Source organism: Cicer arietinum, chromosome 4, assembly GCF_000331145.2.
Source record: "Cicer arietinum cultivar CDC Frontier isolate Library 1 chromosome 4, Cicar.CDCFrontier_v2.0, whole genome shotgun sequence".
Classification (NCBI taxonomy): domain Eukaryota; kingdom Viridiplantae; phylum Streptophyta; class Magnoliopsida; order Fabales; family Fabaceae; genus Cicer; species Cicer arietinum.
The window spans coordinates 11,579,047-11,598,558 of record NC_021163.2 but is presented as its reverse complement, the minus strand read 5'-3'; the positions used below and the strand labels follow the sequence as shown (position 1 = coordinate 11,598,558).

The following is a 19,512-nucleotide window of genomic DNA, read 5'->3' as shown; positions in this document are numbered from 1 at the left end:
GTTTGTAATTGGTAAACGAAGAACGATCTTCGTATCCAGTTTGGTGTAATTCAAGTTAGTTGATTGTATGTAACCAACTAGCTAACTAACCACTTAGTTAGTTAGTTAGTTAAGAAGAAGTTAGTCAGAAACAATGTAATAGAGGCTATGTATAAATAACATACTCACATCAATAAACAACAAGATTTTTCAATTCAATTCATTCTTCCCTCTTGCTTAGTTTTTAGTTTTTCATTCAAACAAATTGAAAACGCCAACAAGTGGTATCAAGAGCAAAGTTTCGATCCCAAAGAGTGAAAACATGAGTGAAGTGTGAGGATCAAACATGAGTGCAGTGAGGATGGGTTCAAGTGCAAACAATGGAAATTTTCCAGCCCACATGCCACATTTTGATGGGAAAGATTGGGATAGATGGAGAGTGCAGATTCGAGCATTTTTTGGATTCCAAGAAGTGTTGGAAATCATAGAGAAAAGATTTGAAAATCTGGGAACCAATCCAACGGAGGAACATAGATCAAGATTCAAAGAAAACAAGAAGAAAGATTGCAAGGCCATCTTTATTCTTCACCAATGCCTTGACACGACCAACTTTGACAAAATTTCTGATGCAAAAAGTGCAAAAGAAGCATGGCACATTTTGGAGAAGTGTTATTCTGGTGGAACCAATGTCAAGAAAGTGAAATTGCATACCTCATAGAAACAGTTCGAAGTGTTGCAGATGGAGGAACAAGAGAAGGTTTCAGATTCTGAACAGAAATTGTGTGAAAAGATCTTGAGATCATTGCATCCCAGGTTCGACTATGTTGTGTGCGCAATTGAAGAATCTAAAGACATTTCCGCATTGAGTCTTGAAGAGTTGCAGGGAACTCTAGAAGCAAGAGAGTTGAGAATGGATGAAAGGAGTGGGGGAAATTCTGGAAATCAGGCATTTGTAGCATATGCCAACAAGAGGGGAGACCAAAAAAGGAAATGGAGGAAGAACAAATTCAAGAAACCTGGAGATAAGTCTGAATCTTCATCAAAAGGAGGAATTTCGAGTGGTAAATCAAAAGGAAATTCAAGAAACTTTGACAAGAAGAAGGTGCAATGTTACAACTGTGAGAAGTTTGGACATTTTGCATATGAATGTTGGGCTGGCAAAGGAGGGAAACAGAAGAAGAAAGGAGAAGATGAAACATGTGCTGCTCAAGAATGTTCTTCATCAGACTCAGATACAGTCTTGATGTTGGCTACCACAAACGAAGAACGATCTTCGTTTTCAACCACATACGAAGAACGATCTTCAGCCACAGACGAAGAACGATACTTGTTTTCTGAAACAGCCTTGTTAATGGCCACCACAAACGAAGAACATTCTCCATCTCATGTATGGTTCCTTGATACTGGTTGTTCCAATCACATGACAAGTCATAAAGAATGGCTGGTAGATATTGATAAATCAAGAAAGAGTAAAATAAGGTTTGTTGATTATAGAACTTTGGAAGCTGAGGGAGCTGGCAACATGGTGATTAAAAGAAGAAATGGGAAGACATTAATGATAGAGAATGTATTGTATGTGCCAGGAATGAAGAGCAATTTGCTGAGCATTGGGCAGCTAATTCAAAAGGGTTTTTAAGTGATCATGAAGAATGATGCCTTAGAAATGTATGATGGACAGAAGAAGATGATACTCAAGGCTTCTCTTTCAAAGAACAGAACATTTATCATCAACATACAAGCTGCTGATATCCAGTGTTTGAACGCAACAAGTCCAATTGATGAAAGCTGGTTGTGGCATTCAAGATTTGGCCATCTTAACTTCAGAAGCTTGCAGCAGCTCGGAGTTAAGAAGATGGTGAAAAGAATTCATATGGTTGATGTTCCTGAGAATGTGTGTGAAGTATGTATGGCAGGAAAACAACCAAGAAATTCCTTCCAATCACAAGTGCGAGCAAGAGCGTAGAACGTTCTTGGAGTGATTCATAGTGACATATATGGACCATTTGAAGTGTCATCATTAGGAGGTAATAAGTACTTCATAACTTTTATTGATGAATTTAGTAGAATGTTGTTGATCTATTTGATTAAAACCAAAGATGAAGCATTGGAAACTTTCAAAAATTTCAAAATTAAAATGGAGAAACAAAGTGGAGAATCCATCAAGGTGTTTAGAACAGATGGATGATGAGAATATACTTCACATGAATTCAAGGATATTTGTATCAATAGTGGAATTGAACATGAGATAACAACTCCCTACACACCTCAACACAATGGTCTAGCTGAAAGGAGAAATAGAACCATTCTAGACATGACTAGAAACATGATAAAAGATAAGGGACTGCCACTTAAGTTCTAGGGAGAAGCTGCATCAACTGTTGTCTATATTATGAATAAATGTCCAACAAAGAAGAAGGAGAAAGTACCAGAAGAGATCTGGAGTGGAAGAAAACCAGCAGTGGGACATTTAAGAATATTTGGTGCTCTATGTTTCAAACATATACCAGACTAGAAGAGAAGGAAGTTGCAAGACAAAAATGAAGCAATGATCTTGATAGGATATCATCCAACAGGTGCCTACAAACTGTATGATCCCATCAAAGGCAAGATGGTGATTAGTAGGGATGTCAAGATTGTTGAACATGAGATCTGGAATTGGAAACAAAAGCAAATTGACAGCAGCCAACACTTGGACTGGGAGCAAGCAACTAGCAGCACAAACAAACCTTCACAAGTTCCCTTGCAAATACAGAATGAGCAACATATCAGTGGAAATAGAGATGAAGAGGGAACTGAACCAAACAAACCTCAAAGAACAAGAAAGCCACCAACTCATTTACAAGAGTTTGAGGTGTACAATGACAGTGAAGTGGACAACAGTGGAGATTTAGTGCATTTTGCCCTATTTGCTGATGCAGAACCTTTAAATATTGAAGAGGCATTAAAGAAAAGACCCTGGAAGAAAGCAATGGTGGAAGAGATCAATGCAATTGAGAAGAATCAAACATGGTACTTGACAGATTTGCCTCCAAAACAAAAGCAAATTGGAGTAAAGTGGGTCTACAAATTGAAGTTGAATCCAAATGGAACAATTGTTAAGTATAAAGCTAGATTAGTTGCCAAGGGATTCCTGCAAAGAGCAGGCATAGACTACTCTGAAGTGTTTGCTCCAGTGGCCAGAATTGAGACAATCAGGCTTGTGATAGCACTAGCATGTGCTAGGGGTTGACTTATGTGGCAGTTTTATGTAAAATCTACATTTCTGAATGGATGGCTGGAAGAAGAGGTGTATGTCTCTCAACCACCAGATTTTGTGATTAATGGAAAGAAGGATAAAGTACTCAGATTGAAGAAAGCTCTATATGGTTCGAAGCAAGCACCAAGAGCTTGGAACAAAAGAATTGATGCATTTCTAATTGTCATTGGATTCATCAAATGCACATTGGAATATAGAGTTTATGTGAAACATTCTATACTGAATGGAGAGCCTGCAATGATCTTGTTGTGCCTATATGTTGATGACTTATTGGTAACTGGCAGCAGCAACAAAGCGATTATAGAATTCAAATGAATCATGAAGGATGAATTCGAAATGACAGACTTGGGCAAATTGAGCTACTTTTTGGGAATGGAGTTTGCTGAAACTGAAGAAGGTTTGCTGATGCATCAGAAGAAGTATGCTAGAGAAATTCTGAGAAGGTTCAATACGGCTGATTGCAACCCTACAACCATTCTAATGGAGATCAATGCAAAGCTGGAAATTGAAATTGAAGAGGAGTTGGCTGATTCGACCTTATTCAAACAAGTTGTTGGTTCACTAAGATACTTGTGCAATACAAGGCCTGACATCTGCTATAGTTTGAGAGTGGTAAGCAGATTCATGGAGAGACCAAAGCACACTCATTGGCTGGCAATGAAAAGGATCATGAGATATGTCTAAGGCACAATTGAGCATGACATTATGTTTGCAACAGATTTGAACAATAAAAATGAAGACTTAGTGGGATACTCAGATTCAGATTGGTGCAGAGACAAGAATGATAGAATGAGCACTTTAGGGTATGTGTTCAAATTCATGAAATCACCAATAGCATGGAGCTCAAATAAGCAGCCTGTGATAGCATTATTATCATGCAAAATGGAGTATATTGCTGGAAGCTATGCAGCCTGCCAAGCATTGCGGTTGGAATCATTAATAACTAAGTTGAAGATTGAAATTTGCAGGCCAATTCCATTGTTGATTGACAACATTTCAGCAATAAATCTGACAAAGAACCATGTGTCTCGTGGAAGAAGCAAACACATTGAGACAAAGTTTCACTTCTTAAGAGATCAAGTTGGAAGAAGCAAATTGAAGCTCCTTTGTTGTCAAATACTGAAGTTCAACTTGCTGATATAATGACCAAGGCCTTGAGGACAAGTAGATTTGAAGAGCTGAGAAGATTGCTAAATGTAAAATCACTTAGAAACTTGAATTAAGGGAAAATGTTGATGTAATACCATAAGTTAATTGTCTAGAATATAACTTGAGCATTAACATAATTCGACAAAAGAGATGATTAATACAACTCCGACACAAAGTCATGAAAATGTATTCATACACATACTAATCCTTCAAAGAAAAACATGGAAATATGGAGTACATAACACATCCATGGTTCAAAATAATTCCCTACAAATTATAAGCAGACTATAGTGTAAACTGATATGCGTCATTTCTTCAACATGTGATCTAAGCCTTTTTACCTGTAACACATTTGAATAAAGTTGGATGAGATTACATCTCAGTGGGTCCCAATAAATGAAATTAAATCAATTAGCATCCTAATTCAGGACTACATTTATTTTCTGAGTTTCTCTTCAATATTCAATTTTTACTATTTCTAAATATTCAAGTCATTAGACGTGAGTAATCTAACGACTTGAACTCTACCTAACAAGCATGTCATAAAGACTACATTAGTTTTACTAATGCCCTCTTCTTGTTAGTAACTTTATTTTGGTAAGATTGGACATAATTACGTCCGAAAGTGGTGCCCCACTTACCCTCGCTTACCCCTCGCTTCCGTCGTATATAGACGGAGAATTCATCTAGCTAGGATGAATCATATACTTCTCACTTTAATCAAATATATAGGAATTATATACAACAATCCACACACATATACACACAAATATAACATCATCTATTAATACATATATTAAAGACTACTATACACTCAACTTTAAATTTTTTTTATGATAACCTAAGCTATTAAGTCAATTATATCATACAAATCCCACAATGTAAAATAAAATTCCAGAGAATATGTTTAAGGTAGATTTTTCCCAAAACAGTCCCAAATTTATGTTATAACAACTCAAAATTGAGTTTAACTTCAAAGTCAACTGACAGAGACTTATAAGTATCAGAATTGAGTGAATGAGTACTCTTTGGAAAGCTTATGATGTCTACTTTATAGATAAAATTTTATTTTATTTTTATTTAATTCTAATTCTTGCAGTTTACTAACATAAAACACAATGACAAAAAACAAAACAGAAACAACAACTCTGGTCCAGCTTGTAACCCATTTTTCAACATCAATACTCGATCAATCATCACGGATTTTGTACTCAATTTGAAGGTAATTGAGTCTAGTTTCCAGAAAACTAAAAATTATTCAAAACGGATGTCTATAGAAAATGTTATGACCAAAACATCACACATATGTCATGTGAAATTCAAGTTAATAACATTTCTTCTATCGCACTAATTTCCTAACAATTATTTGCAATAATAATGCTACAAATCATGAGTAAATCAGTAATGAACACATAAAAAACAGCAGCAAAATTTCAATTTACTCATTTCTACACTAATCTATTTCAAAATCCCTAAATCCAACCAAGAGTAAAATAAAAATCCTTTTCTTTATTTCAAACTCTTAAACTCTGAATCCCTAACCTATGGAACACATTATTTCCTTACATGCATGAATGAGAGATAGAAAAAGGGAAACTCACCTCTTGATTTCCAAAAATGGAGAAAATGATGGTACCCTCAACTCCTTCTATAGAGACTTCCAGCAAAATGCATTTTTCCTTTCTCTTTTCTTAGGTTGTTAATTTTTTTTGGTTGTTTTCTCTCTTCTTCTTCTTTTCTCCTTCTCTTCTTCTTTCTCTCACTCTTTCTTCTTTTCTATCTCACCATTTTTTTCTTCTTTTCTATCTCACCATTTTTTTTCTCTCCCTTTCTTTTCTGTTTTCTGTTCTCTCCTCCCCTTCCTTTTTTTCTTTTTCGTTTGTTTTAAATTGTTTTACTTATTTTACTTTACTACTTTCCCCTTTTCTATTATTATTATTATTATTATTATTATTATTATTATTATTATTATTATTATTATTATTTAAACCTATAATCTCACATGCGATTTTCTGTATCAATTTTATTTACGGACAAAAAAATAATTTTACGGTGACTTTTGGTTTTAAGGAAAGGCAAACAGAAAGGGATTGGTTGTGTTCATCGTGCGACTACGAGGAAGAATTAGGGTTTTGTTATTTTGAGAATTAGGGTTTTTGAATTTGTAATTGCAATCACCATAACCATTCACCACCAGATCCATCAACTTCATCACCATAACCATCACCATCACCATCACCATCACCATCGTCTTCTTCTGCTCACTCCATTTATCTCTCGCCATGACGGACGGCTTCTGGAATCGACAGCAGCCGTTTATTCCTTCTTCCGGCATGCTCAAAAGACCTCGTACTGAATATGGTTATCCCTTCTCCCTTTTTGCTGCATTTTTATTTTTCCGAAAATTTCAATCTTTGACGTTTTCGGTGCACTTTTCACCATTCAAAGTTAGGGTTCGGAGCTTGCCATGTTAGGTCTTTGTATAAACGATAGTGGGCATCAAAGTTTATTACTTTAGTTTTTGATGTTATTGATAATGCAAATGATGACGTGGAGTTTGATGCTGTAAGATAAACTAGTTGGTAAGGAGATTAATAAATGAGAACATGAAGGATTTATATTTTCTAAACAATTCTAGAATATCAATTGCAGGTCTATATGTCTTGGTGTTAGCAACCAAAATGAGCGAGGAAGCGATGAAAACAGGAAAAAAATGAAATAACAGAGAGATAGGATTAGAGCAGCTTTCTGTTTCTGTGAAATTGTTAACAGTACAACTGACTGAGCTTTTACATGTTTTGTTGTATTTATAGTTAGGAACATGTTTAGAACTTGGACTAGATTTGCTGGTTTGAATGGTTCAACCATCAACCAGATCGTGGCTCATCGAGTCAAGTGTGCCAGACTAGGAAGTAGTAATCAAGAAATCTAATGTTAGACTTCTGAACCGGTCAAGGTTTACGCCATCATTTGATCCACATAGCCCATCTTACCTAGTATTGAACGCCTTTTGCCGTCGTCGTCGTCATATTTTTAGAGTTCAAGTAAGATTGTTAGACCTGTCTTCATTTTATTTTCCTCTCCGTCCTCTCTACTAAGAAAACTGCTTTAATCGCTCTCTTCCTTTTGCTTAAGGAATCAGGATTGGTTACTATTTCCTTGTCATCATTAGAAATCGAGAACATATCATATCATTTAAGAAGCATTACTGTGACACACAGCTTGCTGTAATGGTGTGTGGTATGGTATTACTACTGGCATAAAAAGTGAAATATGTGTGTTCTTTCCTTTTTAATAGAACTAATACAATCTTAAACACGGTAAAATGGCAAGACTATGCCTCCATTTTTTGGCTTATAAATATTTTTAATGTTAACCCCTTTAGGCTTTTTTAAGTCATAAGTTGCTTTTGTTTTATCTGTCAGTCTTTTGATTTTTGGTTATTTATTTTAACTCTTTAGTTGATTCAAATTTTATATATTTAAATAGAAATTTTCTTCTTCGATTGTATAATCCAAGGCCTCTTTCTTTATCAAAAAAAATTGTGACCTTTTAATCTTTTAGTATTTCAGTTTTTATGTTTTCCAAAGTTAAGCAACCTTTTTATTACTTCCGAATTAATTTTGCTTTGGGTTTGTTGTTTTGTTTTGAGAGAAAATATTTAGTTATTTACATTTTTTTGTTGGACAATTGGCCTTAATTGCCGCCACCTCTTCTGCTTTATGTAATCGACCACTTTGTCTGTCTTCATTGCTTGTTGTACAGCACCTTTAATATGCTTGGCTGAGAGGGTGGGTTCAGTCCCACACTGCATGGGTGTATTCATATGACCTTTGCGATGCTTATAAGGCGTGATAACTGTTGAATAAGAGAAAATGAGAGAGACATATGGTGAAACCGTGTGTCTGAACTACACAACGGAGTCTGTTTTATATAGGCTCAAGGCAATAAATACAAAAATAAATATGGGAGATATTATCCCTATTTACATGATATGTAATAAATATAAATATATTTTCAACACTCCCCCTCAAGCTGGAGCATATAAATCATATGTACCAAGCTTGTTACATATATAACTGATTCGAGGACCTCTCAGAGACTTAGTGAATACATCTGCCAATTGATCATTGGAATTAACAAAACTAGTGGTGATGTCGCCTGATTCGATCTTCTCCCTTACAAAGTGACAATCTATCTCAATATGCTTGGTCCTCTCATGAAAAACTGGATTAGAGGCAATGTGCAATGCTGCTTGATTATCACATATTAATGTCATTTGTGTTGCCTCTTCAAATTGAAGCTCTTTGAGTAACTGTTTCAACCAAATGAGCTCACAAGTCACTAATGCCATAGCCCTGTATTCAGCTTCAGCGCTAGATCTTGCAACTACACTTTGTTTCTTACTCTTCCAAGATATTAAGTTTCCTCCAACAAGTACACAATACCCAGAAGTGGATCGCCTATCAATGGGTGAGCCTGCCCAATCGGCATCTGAATAACCAACTATCTGAGTATGTCCTCTGTTTTCATAAATTAGACCTTTTCCTGGAGCACCTTTAATGTATTTCAAGATTCGTATCACAGCATCCCAGTGTTCTTGACAAGGAGAATTTAAGAATTGACTTACCACACTGACTGCAAAAGAAATGTCTGGACGGGTGACTGTGAGGTAGTTTAATTTACCAACCAATCTTCTGTATCTCCCTGAATCTAAAAATGGCTCCCCATGATTAGGTAGAAGTTTGACGTTTGGATCCATAGGAGTGTCAACCGGTTTGGCATTCAACAAACCTGTCTCTTCAAGAATATCCATAGCATATTTTCTTTGTGAAATTACTAAGCCGTCCTTAGATTGGGCTACCTCAATACCCAAGAAGTAGCGGAGCTTGCCAAGATCTTTAGTTTGAAACTGATGAGATAAATGTTGTTTCAATTGGAGTATGCCCTGTTGATCACTACCAGTTATGACAATATCATCTACATAGACAATCAAGTAAATGCACCCTTGGGTTGAGTGACGATAAAAAAGAGAATGATCAGCTTCACTTCGAATCATGCCAAATTGTTGCACTACTGTGCTAAATCTACCAAACCAAGCTCGAGGAGACTGTTTAAGACCATAGAGAGACCTCTGAAGTCGACAAACCATGGTAGAGGACTCCCCCTGAGCAACAAACCCAGGTGGTTGCTCCATATACACTTCTTCTTCAAGGTCACCATGCAAAAAAGCATTTTTAATGTCAAGTTGATGTAGAGACCAATGTCTGATGGCTGCAATAGAGAGGAGTAGTCTAACAGAGGCCATCTTAGCCACAGGGGAGAAAGTATCACTGTAATCGAGGCCAAAAACTTAAGTGTATCCTTTTGCTACCAAACGAGCTTTAAAACGATCAATCTTACCATCAGGACCAACTTTCACCGTATAAAGCCAACGACATCCTACTAAAGACTTTCCCGACGGTAAAGGAACCAATTCCCATGTACCACTACTCTGAAGTGCACACATCTCGTCAATCATTGCTTGTCTCCACTCTGGGTGAGATAAAGCTTCACCTGGAGATTTAGGAATAGAAACAGAAGACAGGGAAGACAAACAAGTATAATGCAAAGGAGAAAGACGATGGTAACTCAAGCCAATGTAATGAGGGGATGGGTTACGAGTAGGACGTATACCTTTACGAATAGCAATAGGAATATCAAGGGTCGGATCCGATAAAGAAGGAGGTGGCGGTGAAGGAGCGTTTGGAGTGACCTCGGTATCAAGAACAGGTGTAGGGACATGTACAACCGATGGTGGTTGACGACGACGATATGTCTGAAGAGGTTGTACAGTTGGAGGATCAACAAGAGGAGTCTCAAGTGGGACAGTGGGAGGGGCCACAGGAGGTGTCTCAGGTGGGGCATACGTAATAGGCTCTAATGGTAAAAGAGAAGGTGAAATAGACTTTGGTAGGTCCAGAGGAATAGTTGCAGACAAAGGATCAGGAAGCGACTCATAGTATGTAACAGACTCAAAAAATGTGACATCAGCCGATATGAGATATCGTCGAAGAGTAGGAGAATAACAACGATAACCTTTTTGGGACCGATGATAACCCAAAAAGACACATTTTAATGATCGAGCTGAAAGTTTGTCAAGACCAGGAGTGAGATTGTGGACAAAACATGTAGATCCGAAGACCTGAGGAGGAAGTGAGTGAAGAGGGGTACCAGGAAAGAGGATCGAGTGAAGGACTTTGTTATCAAGAGCAGACGAAGGCATGCGATTTATAAGATAGCACACCGTTAGAACAGCATCGCCCCAAAAGCGAGATGGTACATTACCATGAAGAAGGAGAGTACGAGTGGTTTCAATAAGGTGCCGATTTTTGCGTTCGGCTACCCCATTTTGTTGAGGTGTATGAGCACAAGATGTTTGATGAAGAATGCCGTTAGAGGTCATAAAATTTTGAAATTGATGGGACAAATATTCACGGGCATTATCACTGCGCAAAGTGCGAATGGATACACCAAATTGAGTTTTAATTTCCTTATAAAATTGTTCAAAAATAGAAAATAATTCAGACCTATTTTTCATTAAAAATAACCACGTACAACGGGAAAAATCATCGATAAAGGTAACAAAATATCTAGACTCAAGTGTGGAAATAGTACGAGAGGGACCCCAAACATCTGAGTGAACTAAAGCAAATGGGGAGGAAGCTCGTTTATTAGCTCGATCAGTGAAATGACTACGAGTGTGTTTCCCTAATTGACACGACTCACAATTTAAGCTAGATATTTTGGTTAGATTAGGTACTAATTGTTGAAGTTTGGGAAGACTCGGATGACCTAACTGAGCATGTATAGTAAGAGGAGAATATGTGGTAGGGCACGCTGTTGATGGGTTTGAGAGATAATAAAGACCATTAGACTCACATCCGACACCAATTTGTCGTCCTGATATTCGGTCTTGCAAAGTAACATTGCAATTAGTAAATGTGACAACACAGTCATGAGAACGAGTCAATCGACTGATAGAAATTAAATTAAATGGGCATCCAGGCACATAAAGGACAGATTTAACTAACAGAGTAGGGAGGATTTGGACAGTGCCAATCCCTTGAGACTGTGTTTGGGAACCATTGGCTGAGACTATCCTAGGTAAATAACCAGATGTTGTGAGAGAGGAGAAAAGAGTCTTATTACCAGTAATGTGATCAGATGCACCAGAATCGAGAATCCATGGGCTATGAGAAGGTGAGATGCAAACAGGTGAATTATCACTTTGTGCGGCGGAAACAGCGGAACTCGAGTTCTGACAATACTCTCTCCACCGAAGAAAATCTTTATAAGTAGGCATAATCAATAAGTAGTTTCCTAAAAACCAGTAGCGAAACAGTGGCGGAATATGGTTTTTTTTTTTTTCGATGAACAGTACCGCGCGATGAACAGTGTCGCGCGATGAAAAGTGTCGCGCGATGAACAGTGAACAGTGGAGGAAAAAATGAACGAAAAAGCGACAAAGAAGGGTAAACCGGAATTGAGACACGGTTTACCGAAAAAAAAATCTCACCGAAGGGCAGTGTGTCCCGGGGTAATTACGGTATAGGGTTGTCTCTCTTAATAGGCTCTAGATACCATGTTGAATAAGAGAAAATGAGAGAGACATATGGTGAAACCGTGTGTCTGAACTACACAACGGAGTCTGTTTTATATAGGCTCAAGGCAATAAATACAAAAATAAATATGGGAGATATTATCCCTATTTACATGATATGTAATAAATATAAATATATTTTCAAGAATAACCATCAGTCTGTTATTGGGCCACTTCATCTTCCTTTACTGGATTTGGAACGATACAACCCTTAAGTGTGTTGGGTTGAGGGGATGGGTTTAGTCCCACACTACCTAGAGAAATAATCGTTAGTGACCATATCAGCTCAAAACTTTGGGCTGTGGCAGATCACCAGACTTCGCTGCATCCGAGACTGAATTTGTTGGAAAATGTCACTGAAACATCCCCAAACTATTGGGGGTGTTTGTTTCAAGTCTAAAAATCACATTTCCAGGAAGACATGAATTGGAAATGAGCATACCCATGTTTGTTATAAGGTTGAGAAAAAATATTCCAAGTCATAAAGGTTCCTAGAAGGCATAAAGGTTTCTAGGATAGAGATAACTTCTCATAACTTCCATAATTCCCATGGATTTATTCTCAAGTTAGAAGGTGGGAATGTACCCATGGATTTATTCCCAAGTGAGAAGGAGGGAATGTACATTCCCATGGAATTTTATATAATTTTTAAAAAAAAAAATCTTAGAACTACCAATTTTCACATTAATGTTAAATCGTGTGCCAAATACTTTTTTTAAAAGATACCCAGGAATCAAATATCCATTCTTATATTTCCAGGTAAGTTATTCTCTGGAATATTTTTTTAGTCTGGGTAACAAACACCCCTTTGGGAACATGGCAACTTTATTGTTGGAGAGGTCAAGGAGGATGGTCATACTTTGATACCATGTTTAAGTTATGGGGTTTTACATAAAGAGATAGTTAGAAAGAATAAAGGTTAAAATAAGATCATGATTAAGCCACTAACCCCTATTTATAGGGATACAAGACTCCAAATATTAGTTGCATAGGCAAACAAATCATGATAATAACTAATATAGAAACTAATCCTATGAGATAATATTAGAGTATTCTTTCCTCTGAGACTAGATTTTGTAATGTTGCAGATATTTCACCTTCTGGTCTAACCTCAGGTAATGAGATACATAATTTTATTGCTCGAGGCGATGGTCACCAAATGGTAAAGGACACTAAAACAATAGGGTCTGCTTATGACCGCTACCTTCAGAGTGCGGGGGTAACATCTTAACCCGTTTTTATTTTACATCTAATGTGCGCACACATGCATGCTATCACTAGTTGTTTGCTGACAACTATCATCCTCTTTGATTGTGAAACAGCTTACTTCATTTAATTCTGGGGAAGCTAGTGTAATTGGTGGCGTTGGATTGGCAAGGGGTGTTGGTGGAATGCCAGGCCATTCTCTAGGTGATCCTACTGTCATGCAGCATCCTGGTGGTGGCCCTGATCTTGCACGAAATGGGCGTAATGCCAATTTTGGTGGTCAGTTACCTATAAATGCAATTTCCAGGCCTGGACCTGAGACAATACCACTACCCCCAGATGCTTCAAGTACTTTATATGTTGAAGGGCTCCCATCTGACTGCACAAGAAGGGAAGTGGCTCGTATCCTTTTTTACTTTGATACTTTTTAGGATTTGTATTGTTATGCTTTCATCAGTGTGTCCTCGATTTCATTCATTTTAGTTCAATTATTCTAGTTCCTTAATGTCATATTTAGATATTTTTCGCCCTTTTGTCGGATATAGAGAAGTGAGACTTGTGACCAAAGAATCCAAACATGTAAGTGCATGTACTGTTTGTAGCAGTTGTCTGCTTGCCCTCTTTTGTCTTGGCTTGCTTACTTGATTGGTTGAAAGTTTCATTGTGCTTTTTATGCTGAAATGCTTGTTTATTGCAGCGAGGTGGAGATCCTTTAATCCTATGTTTTGTAGATTTTGCAAATCCGGCATGTGCAGCAACTGCTTTGAGTGCCTTGCAAGGTATTACTTCTGTTTACCTACTTATATATAGAAGGAAATTGATTTAATTTTCTGGCTGTGCGAGTCATAAGTTAACTTGATGGAGCATGTGAAAGTTGAAGACTGTCCTTAGGTTTTTGGTGTTGAATCAAGATGTGCTTATTAAGTTGAAGTGAATTTTGAATGTTGATAAACAAGTAAAGACTGCATAATTATAATTTGCTTATCTTAATTCATAAAATTACTGAAAGGTTTGCAAGCTAATTATGGATCCTGTCTATCTTAGTCACTGACAAAGTATGTTAGGATTTGAACTAATTGGTTTATGATTTTTCAATTAATTATGTACCCATATTACTTTATATGCTGACACTGGTTGATTACACAGGTTATAAAGTTGATGAACTCAGTCCTGAGTCCACTCACTTGCGGCTTCAGTTTTCTCGGTCTCCTGGCCCTAGAAGTGGACTTGGACCTCGCGGCAAGAGGTGAGCTGGCTTACTTAGGGCTTTTAGGTTGTATGCACACATAGCCTAGACAGGTTGAGATCAAACTACAATTGCATTTGAGCAAAACAAACATAGTCTTTTATGGAATGGTCATAGCCAATTACCCTGTTGTATAAATATTTATAGTATAAATCCGATCTGCAGTTTTTGCCTTTTGTTGGTTAAATAATGGTATCATTGTATTGATTTTGTTTTATAGTTTCAATAGTATGGTAAGATTTCAAATTGGAGTATTGCCTCTGTCTGAAGGGACAACTATTATATGATGCCATTATTCAAATTGAAGTTATTGCAGCTTATATTATGATGGCTACTGACAATGAACTTGGGAAACAGAGGATGTGTTTCATTGCCAAAGCCCTAGGCTATTTTCTGCTGCAAGATAGATAATAAATACAGGAGGAACTTTTTTCACCCCAAAAACACTTTGGAAGTACTCATCTTTAAAAACACAATCTTTTAGAAGAGAAGAAAAACGCGATTTACCTGTTTGAATGTGTATTTCTTAATTCATGTGTGGTATTTTAGAAACAGGCGGGGTAAAGTTGATACCATTATGTAGGGAAGGATTGCTCCGCAAATATGATTTATTGAAGAGAAATAAAAGTTAACTAGTTTCTACAGTACATAGAGCAATCAGATTACATATGAGAATATATTGTGGGAGATTCTGTACCAGATTTCACAGGGCTTTGGGAAGAGAGGTGTTGGAAAGAAAGATAAATATTTAGATAAATATATATTTTTATATTGTGATTGTTATAAAGTGAGAAAAATAATTTGAAGAACTTATTTAAATCTTTGAAAGTCCTTCAAAATTGTCTCTTCCAATACATTTTCAAAGTTCGTCTAATTCATAGACTTCTATTGTAACACAATTTTAATTATATTCAAATTTTGGAAGAATGCGCTAAAGTTTCAATTGATTTTGAATACTACTTTTCAATCAAAATTAGAATCTCTAATCAGATGTTTTTTTTTTTCCCTCATATTCTCTATGTTCTCAAAAATCCTTCAACATCTTCTGAATTGGCTAATTTATGGGGTATTTTGGAAATTTTTGAGAATATAGAGTGGAAAAAGAAACCATTCTAATTTATGTCTTTTCTAAGTTTTCCAATTTTGGGCTAGTGTAATAATGATGAAGATTGAATATCATGTACATGCACTTTATGATTCTGACATGACGACCACAACATTTAGTACGAACAAATAGTACAAAATATATATGTAAAAAAAGAGCTAAGATGATAAAAAAAAAGTTAAAAGATAACACTGAGAAATAGGAAAATTAAGAGAGATAAAAATGAATATAGAGCGAGCAAATATGTTGACGAAGAGGATTTAAGTTGAGTGATATTGATATTTTGATTCTTTTAGACGGCTTAAGGTCATGTCAGGTCAGAAAGGGGTCCATTCTGCTTCTTTGACGTGCAAGAGTAATCAAAGGAACTAAATGCGTTGCATTTCTATTTCTCTTTTAATTTTTATTTTTGGATGAGGGGTATCATAAATATAAAGCAGTTATTATTTGTGTCAGAAATAAACACAGTGCTGACGTTGTTATATTGTGATTATTTTAACGGTGTATATGTTTAATTAAGATTTCATAGAAACACCGACAAAATCACTGTATTTTGTAAAAATTACTTTGTTTTTTTTAGGGTGTGTTTCGTTGTGAGGACAAAGTAAAATAAGAAGAGAGAAATAGGTGAGATATAAAGTAAATTTGAATTATTGTTTAATATAAGAGAAAAATAAAACAAATATAGAAAAGAAAAGGGTTGATTATATTTTAAAACATGATAATATCTTTAAATATTTCATGAAAGTTAACTTATTTTTTGTTTGAATTTCATTAATTGTTTTATTAAATTATTTAATTTACTATCTTTGTAGTTTAATTAGTTAGAATAACTTAAGTTTTCATTGATTTAAATTTAAAATTATTTGAGGTAATTAATTAAACTTTTAATTTAATTATTATTTTTTATTTCAAATCTATTAATTAATTATACAATAGTTATCCTAAAAAAAGTTTGATTGAATTAAAATCAAATAATATTTGAAACGTTTATTAATTGTGCTAACCAAAGTTTGATAGTTTAATAAATAATTAAATTAATAAATGCACTAGAGTAGATGTTGTGATGCAAAATCGAAAGAATACAAAATAGTTTGCACTCACAAAAGCAATTATCAATCACGAAGACAAGTTGGGAAAGTAAAGAAATAAACATATTTCTTTTTGTTTTCTCGACGATGGAGATAAGAAAGCTAAAAGATGTAAGATCCACAAATTTTGAGTATTTTTTCCATACTTTAAAAATCAAGCAAGAGAAGTTTATCATTTTCCTTCAACTTCTCTCTTCTTTAACTCTCTCTTTCTTATTTCTCTCAAAACAATCAAGCCCTTAAAAATTAGTTAGAAATATATAGGTAAATTTTAATATGAATCATGGTTTAGGTTTAGTGTATATTAATTTTAAAAACATTTCAAATTTTAATGATTAAAAAGTTAATAATTATTTTTATTTTTATAATTGAGATAATAATTAAAATAATATTGATTTAATTAAAATAATATGAATTTAATTAAAAAAATATAAATAAATATAAATCGTATATTAAATCGACATAAATTAACTCACAATTTTATTCATAAGATGAAGTGTATTACAATATATTATTATAAAGAATATTATTAATTATCATTAAATTTTTTTAATAATTTTAAAATACTAATCTACGATGGCACATTTATAAAAGTGGTGCAGTGTTAATTTATATTGTTTAGTTTTTTAAAAATCATATTCTCCTATCTTGATTTTACCAATTCCACAATAAAATCATAGATTAAAGAATTTAGAGATTTTTTTTAATTATTTTTTTACTTGAAAATTATATCTTAAAATTAAAAGTCAAATACTTATTAATAGAATACAATATTTTTTATATACACAAATTTACAATTTTTGAATGTTTAATCAATAAACCAAGAGACATTTATTAATATTCTCTTTATATTTTTCAAGAAACTAAAAGTCAAAATATAATTTTAGAAGTGATAAATTTAATGTTTTATAATTTTAAAAAATATATATTTTTGATATAAAACTCAATATTTATTTACTTTTTTATTTGTTCACAAGTATTAGAATAGTTGTTAGCATGACTTTTTTTTCTTTTAAAATAATATTCATCCTACTTAAAAAAAATAGCAAAATACACACTATATTAATATTCATCAAAGCTAACGAGTGTTATATTAATACGTATAAGTAGAACTAAATTTGTATCCCTTGATTAAAGCAAGTCTCGGGTTTGAACTTTATTCCATAAATGTGTTAGTTAATGTCAAACGAAAAATAGTTATTAGCAAAACTAAAGCATAATGCGCATCAATAATTTCTTTTATATTTTAAATAGACTAATTGACAAAAATCACATCCTACTAAATATTATTTTGAAGAAAGCAACACACACATAAATATATATATATAAAATATTCTTGATGTTACCCTTTGAGGAGTACAACTAGCTATTAGACAAAAATAATAATACTACCCAAAATGGATTGAAAGACAAAAATTGAAAAACTGGAGTTTCAATTCGTCATTTGTGCAGTTGGTAGCTGACTTTTCTTCTATTTTTCTTATTTAAGCCTTTTGTAATTTATAAGTCTATAAAAGTCACAAACTAAAAATAATAGTCATTAATTCCCGTGGGGCCTTGGGATAGTTTGCTTTTATATCATTTTTATTTAAAATTCTTCATAACTTTTTATTTGGTCGTATTTCAGATATGCCATCATTTATAGTTATTTATTTATTTTAATAATAAATAATTAATGATTGATTTAATAAATGAAATAATTTAAAAAATGAAATAATTTAAAAAATAAAATTATATTGATAAAATCAAATATATTTAATTGAAAAAATGTATTAAAATTAATATAGTTGAGTAGATATATCAAAACAAATAAAGTACTATGTCAAAACAAATAACATCATATTTCGTAGATAAATTAACAACTTCATTTTATTTGTCAATAATTTTTTCCTATTTTTTCTTCTGAGATAGTAAATAAATAAAACTAAATTATATTAATAAAATAAAATACATTACATTATTGAAGGAAAAAAAACATAAACTTTATTAATGGTGTCCACCTAAATAAAATTAGAAATTTTAGAACATTTAGGTGGACATCGTTAATTAAAATTTGATGTATTTTTTTTCAAGAGATAATATATATTTTTTCAATTTAATGTATTTTATTTGATTTTCATAATATAATTTAGTTTTTTTTAAAAAAAAAATTATTACATTCAGAGAAAAAATATGAGGGAGTTGTTAACAAAATAGAATAAAATTGTTATGCAAAATAAGAGAGAGTTGTTAGAATAATATAACAAGTTATTTATTTTAGCACATCTATTCAATTGTATTAACATTGATGTATTTTTTTTTTCTATTAAATGTATTTTGTTTGATTTTATTAATATAATTTTTTAATTTAATTATTTTTTATTTATTAAATTAATAATTAATTATTTTTTATAAAAAAGAATAATCTCTAAAAAAATTAGAAATTTTGATATATGAATTTTAATATAGAATATAACGAAGAATTTTAATTAAAAATGAAATATAAAAGCAAAATATATGCAATCTTGTCTTTACCTGAGATAAGATATTCAGATCACATCCCTTGTTTTTATCTTTTCAGATTAAAATGATTTTTCCTTCTTAAATTGACTTTTCATTCGTTAAGGAAACTAAGTTTTTGTTCATTCTTAATAAAAATTTGTATCTTCTCAATTTAATTTTTTTTGAATATATGCTTACATCTTTATTTTTTATTTATTAAAATTTCAAATTAATCAAGATTTCCCAATCACCACAATCTTTAGGATTAGATTAGATCACTTAGGATTAGAATATTACAGCATTCACACATTTAAGTCAATGTTTGTTATTAAGTTGCGAGTGTGTGTTTCTCCGCTC

General features: G+C 33.6%; 2 protein-coding genes across 2 annotated transcripts; both read left to right on the top strand.

Annotated features, from left to right (window-relative positions):
- Positions 1–718: 718 nt before the first annotated feature.
- LOC101496201 (uncharacterized) lies at positions 719–1,615 on the top strand. Its single transcript, XM_004496767.1, has one exon. It carries the CDS (start codon positions 719–721, stop codon positions 1,613–1,615), a length of 897 nt encoding a protein of 298 aa, XP_004496824.1.
- Positions 1,616–6,461: 4,846 nt separating this feature from the next.
- Positions 6,462–14,724, top strand: LOC101500740 (RNA-binding protein 2-like). The gene is made up of 6 exons (XM_004496434.4): positions 6,462–6,745; positions 13,115–13,245; positions 13,349–13,634; positions 13,750–13,811; positions 13,930–14,011; positions 14,379–14,724. The coding sequence occupies exons 1-6, from the start codon at positions 6,667–6,669 to the stop codon at positions 14,480–14,482; spliced, it is 744 nt and encodes a 247-aa protein (XP_004496491.1). The 5' UTR covers positions 6,462–6,666; the 3' UTR covers positions 14,483–14,724.
- Positions 14,725–19,512: the final 4,788 nt, after the last annotated feature.

What these genes read in the sequence shown, in the direction of transcription:
- LOC101496201 (XM_004496767.1), top strand. Translation starts at nt 719, where the DNA reads ATGGAGGAACAAGAGAAGGTTTCAGATTCTGAACAGAAATTGTGTGAA.
- LOC101500740 (XM_004496434.4), top strand. Translation starts at nt 6,667, where the DNA reads ATGACGGACGGCTTCTGGAATCGACAGCAGCCGTTTATTCCTTCTTCC. An exon ending in AAGACCTCGTACTGAATATG is followed by an intron (nt 6,746 to 13,114) that starts GTTATCCCTTCT and finishes GTAATGTTGCAG; the next exon opens with ATATTTCACCTTCTGGTCTA. An exon ending in CACAAGAAGGGAAGTGGCTC is followed by an intron (nt 13,635 to 13,749) that starts GTATCCTTTTTT and finishes TGTCATATTTAG; the next exon opens with ATATTTTTCGCCCTTTTGTC.